Genomic DNA, 22,859 nt, shown 5'->3' with positions numbered 1-22,859 from the left:
AACTAGCAATCTCATCCTAGTCTCCCAAGTGCTAGAATTATGTGTGTACCACTATGCCTGGCAATCCTTTAGTGTGTGTGTGTGTGTGTGTGTGTGTGTGTGTGTGTGTGTGTGTGTGTAACTTGACTAGTGTGTAGAGTTAGAGGACAGCTATTGTTGGTTCTCTTCTTTTACCCTGGGGGTTCCAGAGATTAAACAGGTAGTCTTGGCAGTAAGCGCTTTTACAAACCACTTTGTCATCTCACTAGCCCACAATTCCTTCCTTTTAAAAGTGAGAGTGCACCCCTAAAGTTATAGTTTGATAAACTAGCGTCCAATCAATACCACTGTCTAAATCCTATACATAGTATTCCCATCCTGGCACACACTAGGTGTTGGGTTAGTGTGTGCATCCTCATGCTCATCTCTTGATCTTCCCAAGCTCCCTTCCCCAGTGTTTGGAGTAGAGTAAGTGTCTGAACATCCATGGAAGGAGAATTTCTAGCACAACTGTACATTACAGCTCAGATGGAAAGGTATCCTGGGAGTCAGGAGCCAAGGAATACCACAGAGTCGTGCCGCACAACAAACCCCATAGGACATTGATTGAGAGGGGAACAAACCGAGAGGGTGGCTGCCTCTACCAAGAGAACAACAGAGAACTGTCCTTGATACAGGGCTTGCATAGAGATTTTTGGGGAGGGTAAGCTTTCCAGGGCAGAAATTGGTGGGAGTTCACGTCCAGAGATTGTGTTCTTTACTCTGTAGGGTGGGGGTTGGGTCCAGCAGTTAGGGCAGTTAGAGTGTCCTGCGGGTGGAGCCTGGCAGTTGGTGGGGTTTAGTGAGGCTGGTAAAGCTGTCACCCTACCCTGACAATAGGGGAACAAGAAGATGTGGGTCGCTAAAACTGTGTCAGAACTAAGTTGGTGGCCTCCAGTGTCCAGAAGGGAATGGATAGATCGCCCTGATATTGTGATGTCTACTCAAGGCTTCCAGTCAGAGATGGCAGTGGTCAGACCAAGGGAGCCTGGTCTCCTTAGTCGTCCATGGCCAGATCTAGGAGGTTGGCTGAAGGACGATCTGGGCTTGATGCCCTTCTGCCATGAGGATCATAGGTCTGGCTGGTTTACAAGGGTCCAGACAGTCCAGGGACCAGTAACCTTCCTCACTGCATTTGAAACAGGGACCTGCAGGTTCTCAGGCTTTGGGAGGTCACAGAGCCTGGGCAGTTGCAATAGTCGAAAGGCCTTGGCTAGCATCAGGTATTTTTGTTTTGGGCTTTTTCATCTTTCCCGTGGTACACCTCTGCTAAGACTTCTGCCTGTCGAGTCAGAGGTCCTTTCTCTAGATGTTTAAGAGGCCTAAAATCAGGGAACTCTGGGAAAATAAGTAAGTCACAGGGAGTTGTTTTCCATTTGGGGTCTGGGGATACAGATTGGTATATTGTAAGAGGGCATTTGTGAGGTGGTCTAGGAATTGAGTCAGGTTTTCATGTTTGTCCTGGTTGACCTGGGTTTTTTCATAATCCCTACACCGTTTTAAGGGTATTCTTGTGAAAACCAGCCAGGAGGCAAGTTACAAATTTGTCCCTAGCAAGGATGCTCTCTGGGATATTGTAATTCCATTAAGGTCCTGGTTGGGGACTATCTGGGCCCTGTCTCTGAGAAGGGAAAAAGGAAAACCAGAGAGGCTGGAGAGGAAGAGAAGGGACTGTTGGTTGAGGCTGATAAGGGGGAGACTTGTTAGTGTGATCGAAAGAATCATCTGGAAGAATCATCTGGTTTGGGCCTCACAGCTAGGAGGAGTTTAAGCTCTGCCTATGACAGAGGACACAGTAGGAAGGAGCTGAGAGATGCACCAGCCAGTGAAGAGTATGTGCAGGGTGTGTGCAGGTTGCAAACGGCCTACTCCTTTGCTTCCCCCTAGCTCCTGCTATGTCTGGATCCTGGTGCCCACTTTGCAACAAGCTTACCATCAGTGGTAACTTAAAAGACAGGATGTTTACATGGGGGTTGGGGGGACTACGCTACACAAAAAACGGCTAGAAGCAGAGAAAAGGGGAATGGGGAATCTCCATTTCCCCAATTGCTCACAGTATTGGTAAAGGTCCCAAATAATATTAGGATCTAAGGTGCCATTAGGTGACATTTTGGATTGATTATATAAGTGGTATTGAAGCCAAATTTGATTACAAAAGTGAATAAATTTAGGGCCCTTCAGGTAGGGTGCCAGGCGTATAGGCTGGAGGTTTTCTAAGAGGCATCCCAAAGGGGAATGAGAGAGTATGAAAGACACGTTCCCATGGATGAGAGAAGGAAATGTCACTGCAGCCTGTAGTAGTGGGCATCCTCAGGACTGAAAGAGGACCAAGCTGTTCAGTGGGTCACCACACTCAACAAGGGTCTCAGGGACCTATCCTGGCTAAGCCATCGGAGAGACTTTGTGCCTGGTGCCAGATCTTTAGAGAACAAAAACTGAGCTCTAGGAGGATAGTCTCATCCACAGGAAAGGGTCGGGAATGGGGTCCCAAAAGCCACAAGGGCCTAGAGGAGTTGTGGGATTACAGGCAGCTCTGTTGGCTTTCCCAACAAAAGGGTTACAGCTTGGTTCCAGAGCGGAGGGTTTTCCCCAGCAAAGTGTTATAGATCTGCTTCGGCAAAGCCCTTGCTGTGCTCTGGCCAAAGCCATTCACTGATTGCTCTGCTCTGTGCTCTGTCTGCTCTTATTCTGGGCTCTGGGCTCTGTACTCTGTACTCTGTACTCTCTACTCTCTGTTCTCTGCTCTATGCTCTATGCTCTGTACTCTCTACTCTCTGTTCTCTGCTCTGTGCTCTGTACTCTGCTTTATGCTCTGTGCTCTCTACTCTCTGTTCTCTGCTCTATGCTCTGTACTCAATACTCTCTGTTCTCTGCTCTATGCTCTGTACTCAATACTCTCTGTTTTCTGCTCTGTGCTCTGTGCTCTCTACTCTCTGCTCTGTGCTCTCTGCTCTGTGCTCTGTGCTCTGTTTTGTGCTCTGCTCTCCTCTTTGCTCTGTGTTCTATGCTCTGTTCTGTGCTCTGCTCTCCTCTATGTTTTTTTTTTGTTTGTTTGTTTTTTGTTTTTTGAGCTGAGGATCAAACCCAAGGCCTTGCGCTTGCTAGGCAAGTGCTCTACCACTGAACTAAATCCCCAACCCCTGCTCTGCTCTTTGATCTATGCTCTCTGCTTTTATTCTCTGCTCTGCTCTATGCTCTGTGTTCTGCTCTGTGCTCTATGCTCTGCTCTATACTCTATACTCTGTGCTCTGTGTCCTGCTCTATACTCTGTGTTCTGCTCTGTGCTCTGTGCTCCATGTTCTGTGCTCTCTGCTTTGTTCTTGCTCTTTGCTGGGCTCTGCTCTCTGCCCTGTGCCCTGTGCCCTCTGCTCTGTGCCCTCTGCCCTCTGCTCTGTGCTCTGTTCTGCTCTGAAGGGAAGATGGGAGAAGAGGGCAGCAAGGGGCACAGTAGCTGGTTTGGCTTAAGGAAACTGCAGTGTTACAGCTCAAGGGTGAGGGCATGGGGTAAGATCAAGAGAGCGGTGCCCCCAGCCACCTTTCCCTCCAAGACTACCAGAGGAGTGCCAGACACTTAACAATTGCTTCCTTAGACCAAAGGAGAAACTTACCTAATTAATTGCTGCTGGTGGATGGGTTGCTGAACGATTGGTGAGTGGGAAGGTGAGTCTGTTGCAGGTGGACTAGAGATGAGGGATAGGGTCCTAGTGCAGCTTAGACCCCAGGGGAAATGCAGGCACTAGGAGAGCCTATTCAGTCATGACAGAGCAGCATTTTCCTTAAATAAGAACCATATTTTCTTGTCTCTGCACATGAAGTTGGTCAATGTGTTAGTGTTTTAAATTCTAGAATTTTAAATTAAATTAAACTAAACTTAATACTGTGTCCAAATTTTAAAACAGTCTAAGATAGATTTGTTATTTTTAGTATTCATTTTAACAAAAAGGAGCTTTCTGAAGCCTATATCCATATGTTTCATGAAATGTGGTAGGGCATAGATAGGGATGACGTATAAATCATCTATCAAAAAGTGAAACCATGGTAACCCTTTCAAAATGTTAAGTTTGTGTATTGCTTGAAGGAAAATGGAATCTCTGTTTACATATAATCACAATATTTTGTCATCTTTTGAGAGCATAGTGTAATCAGTATGATGGAATGGAGGCTGAGAGATGAAGGTGATAGCTGGAGGGGCTGGTGCTGCAGATCACTCTCCAGTTGTCTTATGTTGAGAAATAAATAAAAGATGAGACATTGCGAGGGAGATGATTATGGAGAAGGATGCAGCCAACCTGATTTACTACTTGGAGTAGAAACTGTCTAACTAGGTTTTCTGGTTGAACTAGACATTGTTGACAAATTACTAATCTACCAATTTTGTGTTTTCATTTGTATCTTTTTTTTTCTTTCCTTTCTGTTTGTTTGCTTGTTTGCTTTTAAAGGCTATGTCTCTGTCTCTTTGTAGCCCATGATCTGGGACTCACTATGTAGTAGCCCTAGTCTTCATGCTGAAGCCCTGGCTTCACACTCATGGCAATAAACCTGCCTCTGTCTCTCAGGTGTGAGATTTGAGCCACTGTGCTCAGTTTATGAACCATTTCTAATGGGAAAGATTAGAAATGGTCCAGAATTGAGAATTTAGTCTCATTGAATCATCTGACTTTGAAAATAATGGAATTTTATTTTAATATGCCTTTCTTAATATATCTGATTTGTTGTTGAGTTTCTTGGGGGACAGTCTCACTTTGCATCCTAGCAGGCCTGGAATTCATTATGTAGACCAGGCTGGGTTGGAACTCTGTAGATTGCAGACTTCTCTCAGCCCTCCTGCTTCTTCCCAGTGCCTGGAGTAAAGGTATGAATCACCATGCCTGACATTAGTGTATATAATTATAGAAGTTTAGATTTATAGAAAATAATATTGTATCTGAAATAAGACATTATTAGTTGCCTATTTTTGTTTGTTAAAATTTCATTCTAGTTCATACTTGGTTATATAGTGATATTAGATAAAGACTCACAGTGCAGAGTCTGCTTTGTGACTGACCTGAAACTACCACAGCAGGCTGTGAATGAGAGCTGGAGTGGCCTCATACCTGCTTACAATATAGACACGACTTTTAATAAGGAAGGCTATGGCTAAGGAGAGTATGAAACTGGCACTTTCTATTTAATTGCAAAATGGACTCCTTCCCCTTGTGTGGTTGGGAACAGGTAGGGGTGTGTGTGTGTGTGTGTGTGTGTGTGTGTGTGTGTGTGTGTGTGTGTGAATTTTATGTATCTACAAAGGAGATTGAGGTGATGTTGTCTTTGGAATGACAGATAATCCTATTCCATACAATCCCCCTGAAAACACTTAGGGAAGTTTAGTATCTAAATGGCAGTCTGTGAGAAAGAGAACAAAACAAAAACAAAAAACATGGAAGACTTGTTAGAAACCCTCCAAGACATGTGTCTCTAAATGTAAAGGCTCAACAGTTACTAAAAAGTCATTGTTGAGGTATGATGCTGTGAAATTTCAGAACATCTAAAGAGGAAATTCTACCAGCTTCCAGATGGGGGATATACAGGTAACCATTAGAGATGAACAGTAAGGGGGTTGTTGGTTGGTTTGTTTGAGATAGGGTCTCCTGAAATACAGGCTAACACCAAACACACTGTTTAGCTTAGGGTGACTTTGAACTTCTGATCCCCCAGCCCCACCTTCCAAGTGCTGGGATTATATAGTCATGTGCCACAAAAGCCTATTATCTAAGCTTAAAAAAACATTTTAAAAAGATTTATTTATATATTATATGTATGAGTATTCTGCCTGAATGCATGCATGTGTGCCTCCTGCCCTCAGAGATCAAAAGAGGGAGTCAGATTCCCCTAGAACTGGAGTTAAAGATGGTGGTGAGCCACCATGTGGATGGTGGGAATTGAACCTGGGCCCTCTACAAGACCACCAAGTACTTTTAACTGCTGAGCTTTCTCTCCAGCTCTAACTTTTTTAATAGCAACACCAGAAATGGAAAATAAGGAAATATCTTAAATTCTGCTGAATTTTTTCTCTCTAAAATTCTATACTGAGCCAAACTCAAGGATTGAGCGTGAGAAAGTATTGATTTTATAGTAATGCAAGGTATAAAAGACACCTCCCATGCCCCCTTCTCAGAACTCTACTGGAGGAAAAACCCCCCACTAAGAAGAGAAGCCAAGAAAGGAGGCCCAGCGATGAGGAAACAGTGTTCAGTGTGGGATACAAATGAGAGTTCCTGGGACACAGAAAAGGGAAATTCTGTGATCATAAGTGTGCACTAGGCTCAGATCTAACTGTACACATTGGAGCCTTGTAGCAGGCTACTGGGGCTATGTTTTTAGGAAGAAAGAGTTCTGTAATTTTAGCACTCTAGGGTCTGAGGTAAGAAGATACTGAGTTTGAAGCTAGTCTGAGCTACATAGCAAGTTCCATATAGTTTGGGCTATATATGGAGAAACCCCTGTCTCAAAGAAATAAAACAAGACAACTCAAAACAAAATAAGATTAGAAAAAAAAAAAGAATAAAAAAATATAAAGTAAAGCCAGCCAAAATTAAAACAGCTTTCACATAATTGAATATATTGAGAGGAAAGTTTGACTATGCAAATGAATCGACAGTAGGTACATGGAATACTAATCAGGCACAAAAATGGTTGATATTAAATATAAAGAGAGTGAAGTTATATGAAAAGAAAGCATAATTGTGATGTACTTTTGGTTCAGCAGTGAATTTTATTTACAGGCGTTGTAATAATGTAAGCAGAGATAGTTGATTCAATCACAAATTATGATGGGGAGATGGTAAGTGATGAGATTTGACAGCTAAAAACATTATCTCTTATAATTGGAAGTCAGTAGATACCTTCAAGGAAAAATTAACAAGCTGCTGTACAGATGGCGTCAAATTCCAGAAGAAAAGGCTAAAATTGAAGATGCAGCAAGGAACTACTGTTCTTATAAAACTATTAGGATTTTAAAAGATGTGTACATGGGCTGGGTAGTAGTGGTGCATGTCTTTAATGCCAGCACTTAGGAGGCAGAGGAAGGAGGATCTCTGAATTGAAGGCCAGCTTGGTCGACAAAGCAAATTCCAGGACAGCCAGATGTACACAGAGAAACCCTGTCTTGAAAAACAGACAAACAAAAACAAATCAAACAAAGTACATGGGCTAGAAAGATGTCACAGTGGTTAAGAGCACTTGTTCTTACTGTGCTCAGGTTCAATTCCCATGACCATGTTAGCTCACAACCATTTATAACTCTAGTTCCAGAGGATCCAATGCCCTCTTTTGACCTCTATGAGCATCAGGCATGCACATGGTGCATGTGCATACACGGAGGTAAAACATTCATACATATAAAATAACAAATTTTAAAAAATACTTTAAAAAAATCTATATTTGGGGCTGGAGAGAATGCAGTGGCTAAAATATGCTTGCTTTTCTTCCAGAGGACCTGTGTTTGGTTCCTAGCATCCACATCACATGGCTCACAACTGCCTGCAACTCCAGGTCAAGGGGATCTGATGACCCCCCCTCTGGCCTCCTTTGGAATTCACATGCAGGTGTACATCAAATACATCAAAAAATTTTAAAGCCGTGTATATGTCTGTCTGATCAAAGTAGAACACTTTAGGAAGATTGCCTTCACAGAATACTCTCTTGCTGTGGGATAATGCTTTTGTACACTAGTTTAATAAAATGCTGATTGGCCAGTAGCCAGGCAGGAAGTATAGGCTGGTTAAGCTGACAAAGAAAATTCTGGGAAGAGGAAGGTCGAGTCAAGAGATGCTGTCCGGGGAGCAGCATGTAATGGCACACAGGTAAAGCGACAGAACACATGGTGACATATTGATTAATAGAAATGGGCTGAGTTGAAGTGTAAGAGCTAGTCAGTAGTAAGCCTGAGCTAATGGCCAAACACTTAAAATTAATATAAGCCTCTGACACGACTGGGAGAGATTTGTCCCAACAGCCAGCAGGCCGGGACACAAAAGAACTTTCAACTACACTCTTCTGTGCAGAATATATACACTTTCCAACCCTTTTTAATCCCCTAGGAGTCTAAGAACTATATCATCAAGTATGTAGTCAGCAGAATGCTGGAATTCCCTAGGAGGTGATGATTTCTAATAGCTACCATGGCTAATGTTATCCTTAGTGTAAGTACTCATTTTATTGTAGTCTTAACAAATGAAGAATTTTAAAGCACATTTCAGATTAAAATATATTTCATTTCAGCATCTCAGAAGCATTTAAATGTTTAGTTTTCCTGTCTGTTGTCAACACTTCTGCATTGTGAATTAATTGCTGCATGCTTCTCTGCAGCCTTTTCATCTGAGTGATACTTCAGATGGCTGGACCTTTCCGCCCTCTTCTTCAGTTCTCGTTCTCTAAAATACAGTGCTTATTATAGTCCCCCAGGAGTATGCAAAAAGCTGTTCCAGTAATAGCAAGGACCACCACCTGGCCTGCCGCTGGGCAAGGTTATCAGCTGCACCAAATGATTCATGGAGCACATATATGTCTTAGCCATAACTTTTTTTAAATTCAGATGCTGAAGCTTGAACTGGAAACTGAGGTAAACTACATGCATTTTTTAATTGATTCCCACCCCTCAATTAAAAAGCATGTGATTTGTTTCTTTGAAATGTCTCTGTAAAATTGTGAAAATTTATTTGAAGTAGAATTAATTGTGGATATTCAGCAGATTTTTTGCTTCCTGTGTAAAAAATGATGTTTCCTGTTTCAAAAATACAACAATGATATGTCCTCTTAAAAAAACAAAACACCCCCCCAACCAGAAACTTTGACTTGTTAATAGCATCTGTCCTTTGAGTGGATGCTGTGTAGGTATTCTTTTAACAGTTGCTAGTGTTCCCTTTGTCTTTTTGAGGCAATTAAAATGTAATTGACAGCTGTCGAGTTTATTTTGTCACTTACCTTTTTCTTTGATCCTTCAAACAAGAGATTTTATGTAAATTGTCAGTGTGTTTTTCATAGAAATACAATAATACATCTGTGCTATATTTAATCTTGTAGTCACAATTAATGACAAAGGTTACCATCACTGAAATTTGTCGTAATTACTGAATTGCTGTTTTTGTTTGTATCTTAGAGAATGGAATTGAATTAAAAGGAAAGATATTTATCTCTAAAATTTAATGCTGTTCCCCCCCTTTTAAAAACAAACACATTTGCCTGTGTGACTGCTAGTGTTAATTGACAGAACCTAGAATCACCTGGGAGTTGGGCCTCTGGACATGCCTATGGGGAGTATCTTGGTTTTTTTAATTGATGTGGGAAGACCTGCCCCTGTGGGCAACACCATTTCCTGGCCATTAATAGCAGTTTTGGGTCCTGGGTTTTATAAATGGAGAGAGGGAGCTGAGTAGCATGAATGTATGCAATGCTCTCGGCTCTCAATTGGGAATGTGGTGTGGCCAACTTCTTTAAGCTCCTGTCGTCTTCCCCATCATAATGGATTTCCCCTTGGATTTTGAGCCAGTGTAGATCTTTTCCCTTAAGTTGCTTTTGTCGAGCATTCTATAACAAGAACAGGGAAAGAAACTAAGACAGTGTGATGTTTGAATGAGACTGGTTCCCATAGGCTCAGATGTTTGAATACTGGTCCCAGTTGGTTGCACTGTTTGGCTAGGGGTAGGAAGTGTGGCCTTGCTAAAGGGAGCATGTCACTGGAGGTGGGCTTTGAGAGTTTAAAGCCTCATCCCATTTCGAGTTTGCTCTCTCTGCTTCCTGCTTACAGTTTGAGATGTGAGCTCTCATCTGTTCCAGCTGCCTGCAGTCAGAATTCCCTGCATGATGGATGGAATCTTGTCCCTCTGGAACTATAAGCTAAATAAACCCTTCCTTCTGTAAGTTGCCTTGGTCATGGTGTTTTATCCCAGCTCCAGAAGAGAAAGACCAGCCAACTCCCATTTGTTTTTAATTACTAATCCTTAAGGTTTGATTTTTTTTTTTTATTTTATTAAAAACTAGATCACTGTGAAATAATAGGCTCTCCCTTTGTAACTCAAGTTGGCTTTAAACTCAAGTTCCCTCTGTCTCAGCCTCCCAAGAGCAAGAGTACAGATGTCCAGCATAAGATTTACAGTGCATTTCTGGGAATGGAGAGTCAGTTTAGTGCTTAAGAGCACATGCTACTGCTCTTCCAGAGAATCCAAGTTTTGTTCCCAGTACGCTTGTGGGGAACCTCACAGCACCTATAACTCTTTCCATAGGATCCAGTACCCTCTTCTGACCTCTGCAGGCTCCAGCACATATCTCTCTCTCACACACACACACACACACACACACACACACACACACACACACACACCACACTGCGCGTGCAGGCAGGGTGATGTGTGTATTATGGCATGCATGTGGAGGTCAGAGGAAAATGATTAGGAAATTGCTCTCTCTTTCCACTGTGTAGATGCTGGGGTCTGAACTTAGGCTGGTGTCAAATAAGTACCTGTACCCACTGAACCATCTTGTTGGCTCTGTTCTCTCTCATCCCTCCCTTCCTCACTTGACAAGGTCTCATCTCACTGTATAGTCCTGGCTGGCCTGGAACTTTATGTGTAGACCAGGTTGTCTCAGAGAGATTTGCCTCCCAAGTCCTGGGATTATAGATGTGTTCCACCATGCCTGGCAGTTATTTTTTAAATAAAATTTTCCAGTTATTTTATACCTTTCTAGGATGTTTCAGTGAGTAGGGAGAGGATACTGTAGTCCTATTTTCAGTGTCTGTTAATATCAAAAAAGAAAATACCTGTAGCATTGGGGCAGAATTATTTGTTTTATTATTGTTTGAGACCATGTATCTTAGGCTGGCCTTGAACTTAAGTTCTTCCTGTCTCAGCCTCCCAATTGCTGCTCTTTCACATGTGGGCCATTACGCTCATCAGTTTGTTCCCAAAGTCTATGTTACATCTTTGTATGCCTCTGTAGAGCACAAGAATTTGGCCATTCATTTGAATGATTATCGCTGCACACTCCATCTCCATTCCTTCTGGAATGCTTTTCTTGTTCATTTCTTCACTGTCCATGTAGTTGATAACAAACTGGTTCTAGGTGCTGAAGATAAAATGGTCATGTACCCCAGAGGACCTCAGTCTAGAATGGTCATCAGCTCTGGAGAACCTCAGTCTAGACAAGGAATCACCGCATGGATAGAAATGACAGTGTAACAGGATAAGTGTGAAAAATAAACACCCAAGAAATGCCAGTAGAGTTAGACAGTAAAGCAGCTCCAGTCTACTGGGACAGGCTGCTGAAGCTGGACCTGAAGGTGGGAAACAGTGCAGTGACTGACAGCTTTGGCTAGCCAGCCCTTGTTGCATCAGAGTGCTTCATTCATCGGTCACTTTGGGGGCTGTTCTGCCACCTGAACAGACTCTCTAATGCAGCGGTTCTCAATCTGTGAGTTGCAACCCATTGTGGTGGTGGTAGGGTCACCTAAGACCATCAGAAAACACAGACATTACAATTCGTAACATTAGCGAAATTGCAGTTATGGAGTAGCAAGTAGCAAGTAAGTAATTTTATGGTTGGGGGACATGATGAACTGTCCTAAAGGGCTGCAGCATTAGGAAGGTTGAGAGCCACTGCTCCATTGGATTGGCTGAGAAAGGGTATTTGTAGTGAGTTGTACAGGAAGGTGGGGAGGGAGGCAGTGCAGCCACTGTATGTTGGTATTTGGTATGAGGCCAGAGAATCCAAGTGGAAGAAGAGACAGGGCTTCTTCTATACCTAGTAGTGTGGTCAGGTCAGTCCTTCTTTGAGTCCCTTTTCTGTTGCTTTAAAATGGAAGGTTCTGATTAGATTTCCATTTCCTATTCTTAGAAGGGGGGTAGAAACCGTGATGAAATAAATTGTGAACCCAGGATTATTGAAGGTAAGTAGATTTCTGTCATTTAGCTTCATGTATTATAGTGTACAGGCGGAATTCTTTATGTCTAAGTGGGAATGAAGAGCTTTAGCATCGGATGGGACTGTATAACAGCAAAGACTAAGAGAATAGGCATCAGGAAAATAGCGATAGCTCCTTGAATTTCAGAGTTGGTAGAGAGAGCAGTACTTGATAATCTGTCTGGGGTTTGAGGTGGGATGTTTGGTTTGAGTGTACTTACAGTTTTTTCCCAAGGCAGGACTGCTCTTGAGGGCACATTACTACTCTGCTATCTGCAGTCTGTGCTTCTGGAGAATTAGTGCTTGCTTGCTACTGTCACTGAATGGTAGGATAAAGTGAGATACGGTCCTGCATAGTGTTACTCGATCCTGTGTCCTTTATAATCCTACATGGAAATCAGTAAACTTACACATATTACTTTTCAAGTTTCTTTATTATTAATGGTTAAACTTTGCTTGAAATGGTAAGGATGTTAAGTGGGCTGGCATTTAAGCAAACCACATGAAGAGGCTAGGTGAAAATTGTTTAGAATTGTAAATTATGGTTTCATATACTAATATTTTACATTTAATTTTTTCTCTAAGCAAATGGTTATGAGCCTTAGAGTTTCTGAACTCCAAGTACTGTTGGGCTACGCTGGGAGGAACAAGCACGGACGCAAACACGAACTTCTTACAAAAGCCTTGCATTTGTTAAAGGCTGGCTGTAGTCCTGCTGTACAGATGAAAATCAAAGAACTCTACAGGCGGCGCTTCCCTCAGAAAATTATGACGCCCGCGGACTTGTCTATCCCCAACGTACATTCAAGTCCTATGCCAGCGACTCTGTCTCCATCTACCATTCCACAGCTCACTTATGACGGTCACCCTGCATCATCCCCACTACTCCCTGTTTCTCTTCTGGGACCTAAACATGAACTGGAGCTCCCACACCTCCCGTCAGCACTGCACCCAGTCCATCCGGATATAAAGCTGCAAAAGCTACCATTCTATGACCTGCTGGATGAGCTGATCAAACCCACCAGTCTAGGTAAGATAGGAGGCCATTTGGTTACTGCTGTGATTTGTACTTTCCTTTTAGACTTTCAACCTGACCCAGTTTGATTCTTAATGAAGTTCACGTTTGGTAGTAACTTAAGGATGTTAATGAGAATCTTTTGAGTTTAGATTAAATCAACTATATAAAAGTTGTTCTTTAGACAAAAGTAAACAGTTTCGGACACAATATATACTTAAAGTTTCACCATATAATCTCTGGCTGTCCAGTATATATAGACCACACTGTCCTTGAACTCACAAAGATCCTCCTGCCTCTGCCTCCAGAGCCATTGGATTAAAGGAATGTTCCACTGTGGCTGGCTTCTAATTAATGTATAGTAACCCTTATAAATTACAATTGAAAACAAATCTCCACCAGTCTCTAAATTCTGTTCTTAATTTTCAGCAGTTGATGACATCTAAAACAATCTGACCAGTTTTGATTACTTGAATGTATAAATGGTTTTAATTATCATGAAAGAAAATTTGAGCTTTGATGTTGTGGTCAGCTTTCAGCTGCTGTTTTTCAAGTGGAGACATGTGTGTTAGACATACATGTGACACATACAAATTCTTATATGTAATATGAGTGCTAGAAGTTTCTGTTAGTAGGTTTCCCATCCTGAGATTGCCTTGTCAAGGTATAGAGTTCAGCATATTTATTAATCAGTTTTAGTTGGTATGATGTCATCTGCTTTATTAATGTGACACACAGTTGACTTTGTTGTGATTTTTGATGCCTTTGGTAGACTATACTTTAACAGCAAACTTTTCTGGATGTTGCCTTGTTAGAAACCAGTGGTTGACAAATTGTAGCTGGCAAGCTAATTCTAGTGGTTTGGTTTTGTGTGGTATTTATGTAAGAATTTAGTTGTTGTTTGAGGGAGAGTCTCACTCTGTAACCCTGACTGGCCCAGTACTCACAGCAGTCCTGTGACTACTTCTACTTCCTGGATGCTAAGATTGCACGTGAAAGCCACTATCCCCAGTTCAGAATTTTTTTTTTTTACATATTCCTAAAATGTAAACAAAGCTAATGAATATATAAATAACAGATCATGTGTGCCCCCAGAGCCTAAAGTATTTCCTGTCTGGCTCTTATAGAAATGTTTTGACTCCTGTCATTAATATTAAACATTTCAGTTGAAGGGATTGCTGAGTACTGAGAACAAGTTTTGAGTACTTTTAGAGAAGAGAAGGAGTTCATGTTTAGGGGGGAATGGGTCTCATGTAGTCCAGGTTGGCCTAGTATTCTTCATGAGGCAGAGTATGACCTTGAATTCTTGATCCTCCTCTCTGCCCTCTTAGAGCTGGGATTGCAAGCATGAGCCACCAGTCTTTTGGACCTCTCCAAAATTTTAAAAGTAGATTTTTAATTTATTCTTTGAGAATTTCATATATGTATACAGTATATTTTGATCGTATCCACCCTCATCTCCTTCAGCTCTCCTTGGATCTTCCTAAATATGGCCCCCTCCTCACTTCCTTTCTGTTGGTTTGTTTACAATCCATTGAGTCCAATCAGTGGTTCATGTTTGTGCATTGGTGTGGGATCATGATTTTGAAAGCATTGCTGAAATTCTGTCACTGAACAACAAAGTATTTTTATTTTAGTTGCATTTAACAGAATTTCTAAGAATAAATGAAGATACAGAAGGTATTTTCAAAAAACGTGCATTTTATTCTGTATGAATTTAATTTTACATTTTGTGTGTGTGTGTGTGTGTGTGTGTATACTGTATACACATGTGTACTCCCTTTATGTATGTGTTACAGCATGCATAGAAGGTCATAGAGTTGGTTCTTCCTTTCTACTATGCAAATCCTTGGAATCAAATTTAGGTGGTCAGGCTTAAAGGCAAATGCCCTTACCTGCTGAGCCATCTTGCCAGCCTGACAAACAACAAAAACCATTTTATTCTTAAAAAACATAAAAACACTAAAATATAAGGGTGTATTTTATTTTATTTTTTTATTTATTTGAGTGAATGTTTTGTCTGCACATGGGTACCTGGTATCTGTGGGGATCAGAAGAGGCTATTAGATTCCTTGGTGCTGGAGTTACTGGTTGTAAGTCACTCTCTGGATGCTGGGAATTGAACCCAGGTCCTCTACAAGAACAGTAAGTGCTCTTAACTGCTGAGCCATCTTTTGAGCCCCATTTTATTCTTAAAATGGCCAAACAAGGGAAAAAAAATCTACCTAATACATATAAAGCTTATGTACGTTCATTGTAAAAAAGAAAAGAAATTGTTAGCAGTTTGTATGTATACACAGATTAATACATGGTGTTTATTATCTTTCATAGATTTTTTTTTTTTTTGGTTTTTTTTTTGTAATTTTGCGCCTTTCCTGGAACTTACTTGGTAGCCCAGCCTGGCCTCGACCTTACTGAGATCTGCCTGGCTCTGCCTCCCTAGTGCTGGGATTAAAGGCGTGCGCCACCACCGTCCGGCTATAGATGAATTTTGTACTTAGGATTGTGTGCTTTAACTTTTATTTCTTCCTTAATAAGATAAGCATCTTTTGTTGACTGATTCATGTAGATCTCTACCATTTTATATAAAGTTAATGTGCCATGTAGACACATATCATCTGGAGAACAATTGTTAGATCATCTGAAATTTTATAGAAGAATGTTGGTAGCTTGTATTTTAATCTGGCTTTAAAACTCTTTTCTTAACAGTTAACTTTCCATGTTTTCACTAACATAAATCTCAAGTGTTGGTGTGATTAGATTATATTTCATATGTGTACCAATTTTGTTATGGAGAGTAGAAGTGCAGACTGGATGAGCATATGGGTATTGTAGTTTGATTTAATTTATCATTGTTTACCCTTACATTTTAGTGTTTTAATCCCAGCACTCAAGAGACAGAGGCAGGTGGTTCTCTGTGAGTTTGAGGCCAGCCTGGTCTACAGAGTGAGTTCCAGGACAGTCAGGGCTACGCAGAGAGACTCTATCTCAAAAAATAAAAATAATTTTAAAAGATTTATTTTTATTACTTTCATTAAGTGTCTGTATGTGCATGTGAGTGCAGGTGCTCAAAGAGGCCTGAGGTGTTGGATGCCCCTCTGGAGCTGGACTTAAAGGTGATTGATTGTGAGCCACCTGACAAGATTTCTAGGGATCGAACTTGGGTCCTCTGGAAGAACAGTGCATACTCTTAACCACTGAGCCATCCATCTCTGCAGCACATGATCTCCACCACACACACACACCCAATTTTTTTAAAGACAAGAGTCTTGGTATGTAACCCATGGTGGCAAACTGATTGTAACCTGTGTCCTCTTTTTTGGGTGATTCCTAGTTAAGAATTCTGTTGTGTAAGGCTCTGTAGTCTAGGCTGGCTTGGAGCTCACTGTGTAGCCTAGCTTAGTTGGAGCTTGCATCAGCCTTCCTAGGAAGGCTCTAGTCCTTAGGTCCTGATTACTTATGAGACAGCAGACCCAGTTCAGAATTTGTTGGTATACTCCAGATTAAAATTAAACCAGTGACTGTACCAGGAGGTGACAGGTTGGTAAAGGTCTTGTCACTAAGCATGACAAAATAACTTTGATCCTTGGGAACTACATGGACAAGGAGAAAATTGACTCCCCAGAGTTATTCTTTGACCTCCACATATGTGTGCCACTCCCACCCTATAAGTAAATAAATGTTGTTGTTGTTGTTTTAAATCAACAGTGAATATGTAACAGAGACCATGTGTGCCTGCACAGCCTATTTACTGTCTGGCACTTTCTGGAGAAAGTTTGTTGATTCTTGTCATAAATCACTGAGTATTTCAGTTTTATGTATTGGTGAAACCTGAGAACACATTTTGAGAAGTTTTGAAGGTTTTGTTTTTGTTTTGTTTTTTTAAGAGAAGGTCTCATGTAGTCCCAGACTTGGAACTCTTTGTGTGTAGTCCAGGCAAGCCTCAAACTTGTAATAGTCCTGATTCTTTGGTCTCTCAAGTTCTGTAACTACCTGTATACAGCCCGACTTAGGGACTGTTTTTTCAGGGACACCCCCCCCCTTTTTGAGACAAGGTCTTTCTGTATACTCTGAATGGCCTGGAACTCATTATGTCAACAGGCTGGCTTCCACCTCCTTCCTTCCAAATGCTGGATTAAAGATGTGAAGGTTTAGAATATTTTTAATTTATTCTTTGACACTTTCATGCATGTAAAAAATAGGTCTTGATCATGTCCATTTCTGCCTCCCACCACCACCACCTTAAGGGCATTTTAATGTGTAATAGTTGTAGATAAGCATATTTGATTTTCCCGTAAAGATATTAAGCAGATAGCTACAAATTCAACTCATGTAGCTGCTGATGACCTTGAACTCCAGATTTTTCTGGCCTTACCTCCCAAGTGTCACCAAACTTGGTTCTTTTGTTTGTTTTCACTGTTTTAAATGGCCCCTAAATGTCATCCTAAAATATTGTATAGTGGTCTGATTGATGTAAACCTTGATTGAGCTGGGTGTGGTGGCCCATGCCTTTAGTTACAGTGCTTGGGAGGCAGAGACAAGTACTGGGACAGCCAAGGCTATACAGAGAGAGTCTGTCCCCAAAACAAGAACTATGTAAGATACAAGTGTTAGGCAAGCTTTGTTCAGGCAGGGTTAGCAGTGTTGGCTTAAGGTTGATGAGTCAGCAACATATTATTAAATGAGGAGTTTTCAGATGGAAACACACAATACACAAAATATTAGCACATACAATGAGGTTATGTGCTGATTAGTTGATGTAAATTTTGTGAGCTGAGAGGCTTGCAGGAGCCAAACCCCACTTCCATTAGTACTAGTTCATTGCTTGAGTACCTGACTGCACAGAGCAGAACTGCTGCAAAGAACCAGAATTGACTGCATGTAGAATTTGATTCAAATACTAGGTGTTTGGATTGTGGTACGTTTTCACATAAGAATACAAAAGTAGTGTGTCACTATGTTTCAGATTTCTCATTCCTTATCGTAGAATGAAAATAAACATTTTGATTCTGAATCAAATGATCATACCAAAAAGTAATGTGTAGAAGCTTGATTCAGTAAACATTTGTTGCATGGGAGTGCTTTCATGAATCTGAAAAGGATTTATTGAGAAAGATTGTGAGTAACCTGAAAAATTTAGGATGAACACAGTTGTAGGACTGTGTTTTTCTGGGTTCTTTAGTGTTAGTAAATGAGAGGGTCTTACTTATACTATGTAACCCTGGTAGACCTTGAACTTGCTATGTAGTCCATGCTGTCTCAAACTCACAGAGATCAATCTGGGATTAAAGGCATGTGTTACCACACCTAGCAAAACTGTTTTGGTGTGTGTGTTCTCCATAGAATGAAGTGGCTCCATTCATACAGAATACAGATTTTTTTTGGAAAAGCTCATTTGTTTAGATCTTGGAAAATCATATTGAGAAATTAAATAGCTTCTGGTATTTTCTTCATTTCATATTTCTTCATTTCATATTCAAATACACACATTAAAATAAAGCCTTTAAAGAGCTTAGCTTATAGTTGATTACCTGATCACAGCTGTCACTTGATTTAGAATGTGACAGGTAAATTTGATTATTCTTTCCCCCTTCCATTTGGCCATAAGCATTGATATGATCACAGTCTAAAAATACTCAGTCTGGATGTTGTGATAAGTGTTTCTAGTCCTAGACCTTCACAAACATACTACATTAAAAACATTCAGCTTATAACTGCAATTAATCAGTTAATCAATTGATAGGGTCTCCTTAATACAGTCCAGACTTTCTTAAAACTCACTCAGCTCCTGCTTCTGTCTTGTAAGTACTGTAATCACAGGTGTATGTCAGGAGATCTATGTTTCCTGCTACAGTCAAAGGAGTTCTGAAGATCCTAGCGGATAGGATGGCTGAGAAGATAGTTTGTAAGCTGTGTTTGTATTGACATCAGGTCTTATGTAGCAGTCTAGCTTCACATTCCCTATTTAGTAGAAGTTAGCCTTGAGCTCCCGATCTTCCTGCCTCCTCAGACTATAGGCAGGCTACCTACCATGCCTTGTTTTATAAAACCCAAGACTTCATGCATGCTAGGCAAGCACTTTGGCTACTTCTGTCCCATTGAGGGCTTATAGTCTTATAAGGCTAGATTATTGTTCCCTTAAAATTTTAATTATTATTATTAATTTTTGAGCTGAGGATCAAACCCTGGGCCTTGTGCTTACTAGGCAATATTATTATTTTTTTAATGTGTGTGTGTGTTTTGCTTATATCTAAGTCTGTATATCACATTCATGCCTAGTGCCTAAGGAGAGCTTTGGGTCCCCTGGGACTGGAGTTACAGATGGTTGTGAGCCACCGTGTGGGTGCTGGGAATCAAACCTAGGGCCTCTGCCAGAGCAGCCAGTGCTCTTGACCTCTGAGTTGTCTCTCCAGGCCAGAGTAGCCCCTTTTCTTTATTTTTTCCACCTCTCTATGTGTAATTAAGCTCAGGGCCCTATGCATGTGACGAAGGTAGCTACCATGGAATTATTTTGCAGCAGCCCCTTTCCTTTTTTTTTTTTTTTTTTTAAGATTTATTATTATGTGTACAGTGTTCTGTCTGCATGTATGCTTACATACCAGAAGAGGACGCTAGATCTCATTACAGATGGTTGCTTGAAATTGAACCCAGGACCTCTGGAAGAGCAGCTAGTGCTCTTAACCTCTGAGCCATCTCTCCAGTCCCCTCCCTTTCCTTTTTAAAGGAAGTATTTCCATACAGATATCTGCAAGTCAGGCTTTTAAAGATAACATAAATCATTCATATAAAAACTTCTGAGGGCGGTGGTGGCACACATCTTTAATCCCAGCACTCGGGAGGCAGAGGCAGGCGGATGTCTGAGTTCCAGGGCAGCCTGGTCTCCAGAGTGACCTAAGCAGTGATGGAAGAGCTTTCAGGGGGTTTGTGAGCACTCTTAAGAAGTGAGCACAAGCTGTGTTCCTGTGTACAGATGGAAGCTTGGGGGCAGAGTGCAAAGTCCTCAATTTCTGTGGGTGGGCCTCCTCACTAGAACCTTTGCTTCCTACTTTGGCAGCACTGGCTCTGATCTTCAGAGCAAAACTCCAAGGTTTACCTTGCACACCTATGCCTTGTTGATAATCTTCTTATCTGCTGATTCTAGCTTCATATTTAGTAGTGTTTACACAGTTGTCCCGAAGTCTGAGGCTGAGGTATTTCGTGTGCTTTAGTGAATAGTATCTGAGTATTTGAATGTCATCTTGGGAACTATATTAGACTTTCTTGCTTAGAAAGGAGTTTTGACAGAATCAGTAAAGAGCTCATTTATACAGTTGTAAATATGAAATAAAGCCTGTTAGAATGGAGAGGTCTGGGTAGGGAGGTGGCTCAGTTAAGTACAATGGCTGTTTTCAGAGGGCTAGGGTTTGATTCCATGACTTCTCATAAGGCAGCTCACAACTGTCTTCCTCCAGATCCCGGAGACGCAGAACAGGCACTAGATAGAGACAGACTCACATGTTTCCAGAACACCCATCCACATAGAATGCAAATTTAAACACACACACACACACACACACACACACACCCCTTCATGCTGCACATGATAGTGCAGACTTATAATTCTAGTATTCAAGAGCTAAAGGAGGATCAAGAGTTCATACAGTGAATTCAAATCAGCCTCAGGTTCGTGATATCCTGGCTTATTAAACAAACAAACAAACAAATAAAAATAAAAAGGAATCAGCCAATGAGCACATTGTAAAGTGTTTTGACTCAAGTGGTACATTTAGCATCTAGTTTCCTTTGCATCTTCCTGTTGCCCTCTTTGGTACAACTAAACCTTGATTACATTTTATTTTTAGCAAATTTAGCCAGACGTAATGCCCCCAAAACGAAAATAGCTAAATAAGAACAAAAAAAGAATTTGAATAACTCATCTCCAAAATTATTGGGATCCTCTGTAAGTACTGTTAGAACAGAAGAGAGGACATGCCTAGGAAGGGTCTTGAGTCACCCAGGTACATTCACGGGGTCAGTGATCGGAGAAGACATACTTTTGTATAATGTAAACACTTCCTTGTTGCCTTGTCTGTCTCTCCATACAGTGGTCAGTGTACAGTTAGTAGCCTATGGTCACAATGTAAGAAAACTCAAAGGAAATGATAGGTAAATCTGGTTACATAATCATTATTCCTAAGATTTAAAGATAGTTATTATTATTTGAGAATGTAATGCATGCATATAATGTATTTTGATCGTGTTCACCCATTCTCCTCATCTCTAGCTTTCCCCAGACCTCCCCACAGAACTCCCTAAGTGAGATTTTTTAAAGTTCAAGTATAAAGATGAATACCAAATAGGAAAAACTTTTTTAAAGACTCATTTATTTTTACATATGTGAGTGCTTTGCTTGCACATATATGTGCACATGCACTACATTGTGCCCACAGAGGCCAGAGAGGGTTTTGGATCTGGATGTAGGGTTACAAATGGTTTTGAGGTTGCAAATGGTTTTGAGCCACTGCATGGATTGAACTGAACCTGGGTCCTCTGCAAGAGCAACAAATGCTCCAAACCACTGTATTTCTCCAGCCCCAGAAAACCAACTTTTAAAAGATGATTTATTTTTATGTGTCTAGTGTTTGCCTGCATGCATGTTTGTTCACCATGTGTGTCCCTGGTGTCCATGGAGGTCAGAGGAGGGCAGCAAAACACCTGGAACTGGAGTTACAGACTGTTGTAATACCGTGTCAATGCAGGAACCAAACCCTGGGTCTTTACCTGATGGGCCATAGCTCTCGTCCTCAAGGGTGGGAGAGTAATCCGAGATACACCTAATGGAAAGAGCTGATAGATCACTGTGAGAGAGGGTACAAGAAAACATTAATTAGACAAACCTTTAAAATGAGCAAATTTGGGGCATAGTTGCCAATTTCTCTCATCCCAGTAAGTTTTTAAATTAATTTTTTTTTTTAATTCAAAAAAAGAGACAAATTCTAAGTGAGTCAGTAATGAGATTTAAACCTCATCTCCCTTGCTCATTGTTTTGGACTGGCTCTACTCATTGCTTGCAGCTTTCCTGGTTAGTCATTTCATGTTCCTGTTACCTCTAACTTCCTGGGGTTCCCATCTGTCTTGTCCTCACACTCAACTTCACACACTGCTGTTGCAGGGGCTGCTGCAGGTATCCTAACTCTGCCACACAATGTCAGGCCTCCTAGACAGCCTTTGAAATCTGGGTGGTGGTCCTCATGATCCTGTAACTCTTACATTCTGCACTAACACAAAGCTAGCATCATGTGGACAGTGCCAGGTTCTGCCACAGGTTCCAGTGGTGGCCTGGCCTCTTTGGATCATGCCTGTGTTTGCATCTGAGTGTCTAGATGGCTGGAAACACTTCAGTCAGTTGCCCCGTGTAGCACACATCTTTAAAGGGCTTATTAATAGAATCAAACCTGAAGCCTGGTGTTGGGGTGAATGCTGGAAGATCAGAGAAGCAGAACAAGCCACGGCTTCCTCACCTCGCATTTCCTCAGTTGATCCTGTTTCCTCAGACTGGAAGCCTCTGAGTCCTCATATCCAAATGGATCTCAGCTAAATTGCTTCTCAAAAGCCTGAAAGCTTAACCAGGCCAAAAGCTTCTAGTTCCTGGTCCTCATGCCTTAAATACCTTTCTGCTTTTTGCCATCACTTCCTGAGATAAAAGTCTCACTTCCAGGGATTAAAGGTGAGTCACAATGCCTGGCTGTTTCCAGTGTGGCTTTAAACTCACAGAGATCCAGATGGATCTCTGCCTCCCAAGTGATAGGATTAAAGGTGTGAGTGCCACCATTTTCTAGCCTCTGTATCTAGAGGCTGTTCTATTCTCTGACCCCAAATAAGTTTATTAGGGTGCACAATATTTTGGGGAACA

The 22,859-nt window shown here is 41.3% G+C and overlaps 1 protein-coding gene across 1 annotated transcript in view; it reads left to right on the top strand.

The window, feature by feature from the left end:
* The window catches only part of Pias1 (protein inhibitor of activated STAT 1), a 119,555-nt gene that overhangs the window by 18,667 nt on the left and 78,029 nt on the right, over positions 1 to 22,859 (top strand). The window contains exon 2 of the mRNA XM_036192707.1: positions 12,538 to 12,982. Coding sequence (XP_036048600.1) covers positions 12,538 to 12,982 — 445 coding nt within the window. The remainder of the gene's footprint in view (positions 1 to 12,537; positions 12,983 to 22,859) is intronic.

Source organism: Onychomys torridus, chromosome 7, assembly GCF_903995425.1.
Source record: "Onychomys torridus chromosome 7, mOncTor1.1, whole genome shotgun sequence".
In the NCBI taxonomy this organism is placed as follows: Eukaryota; Metazoa; Chordata; class Mammalia; order Rodentia; family Cricetidae; genus Onychomys; species Onychomys torridus.
This window is presented reverse-complemented; position numbering and strand designations above follow the sequence as displayed.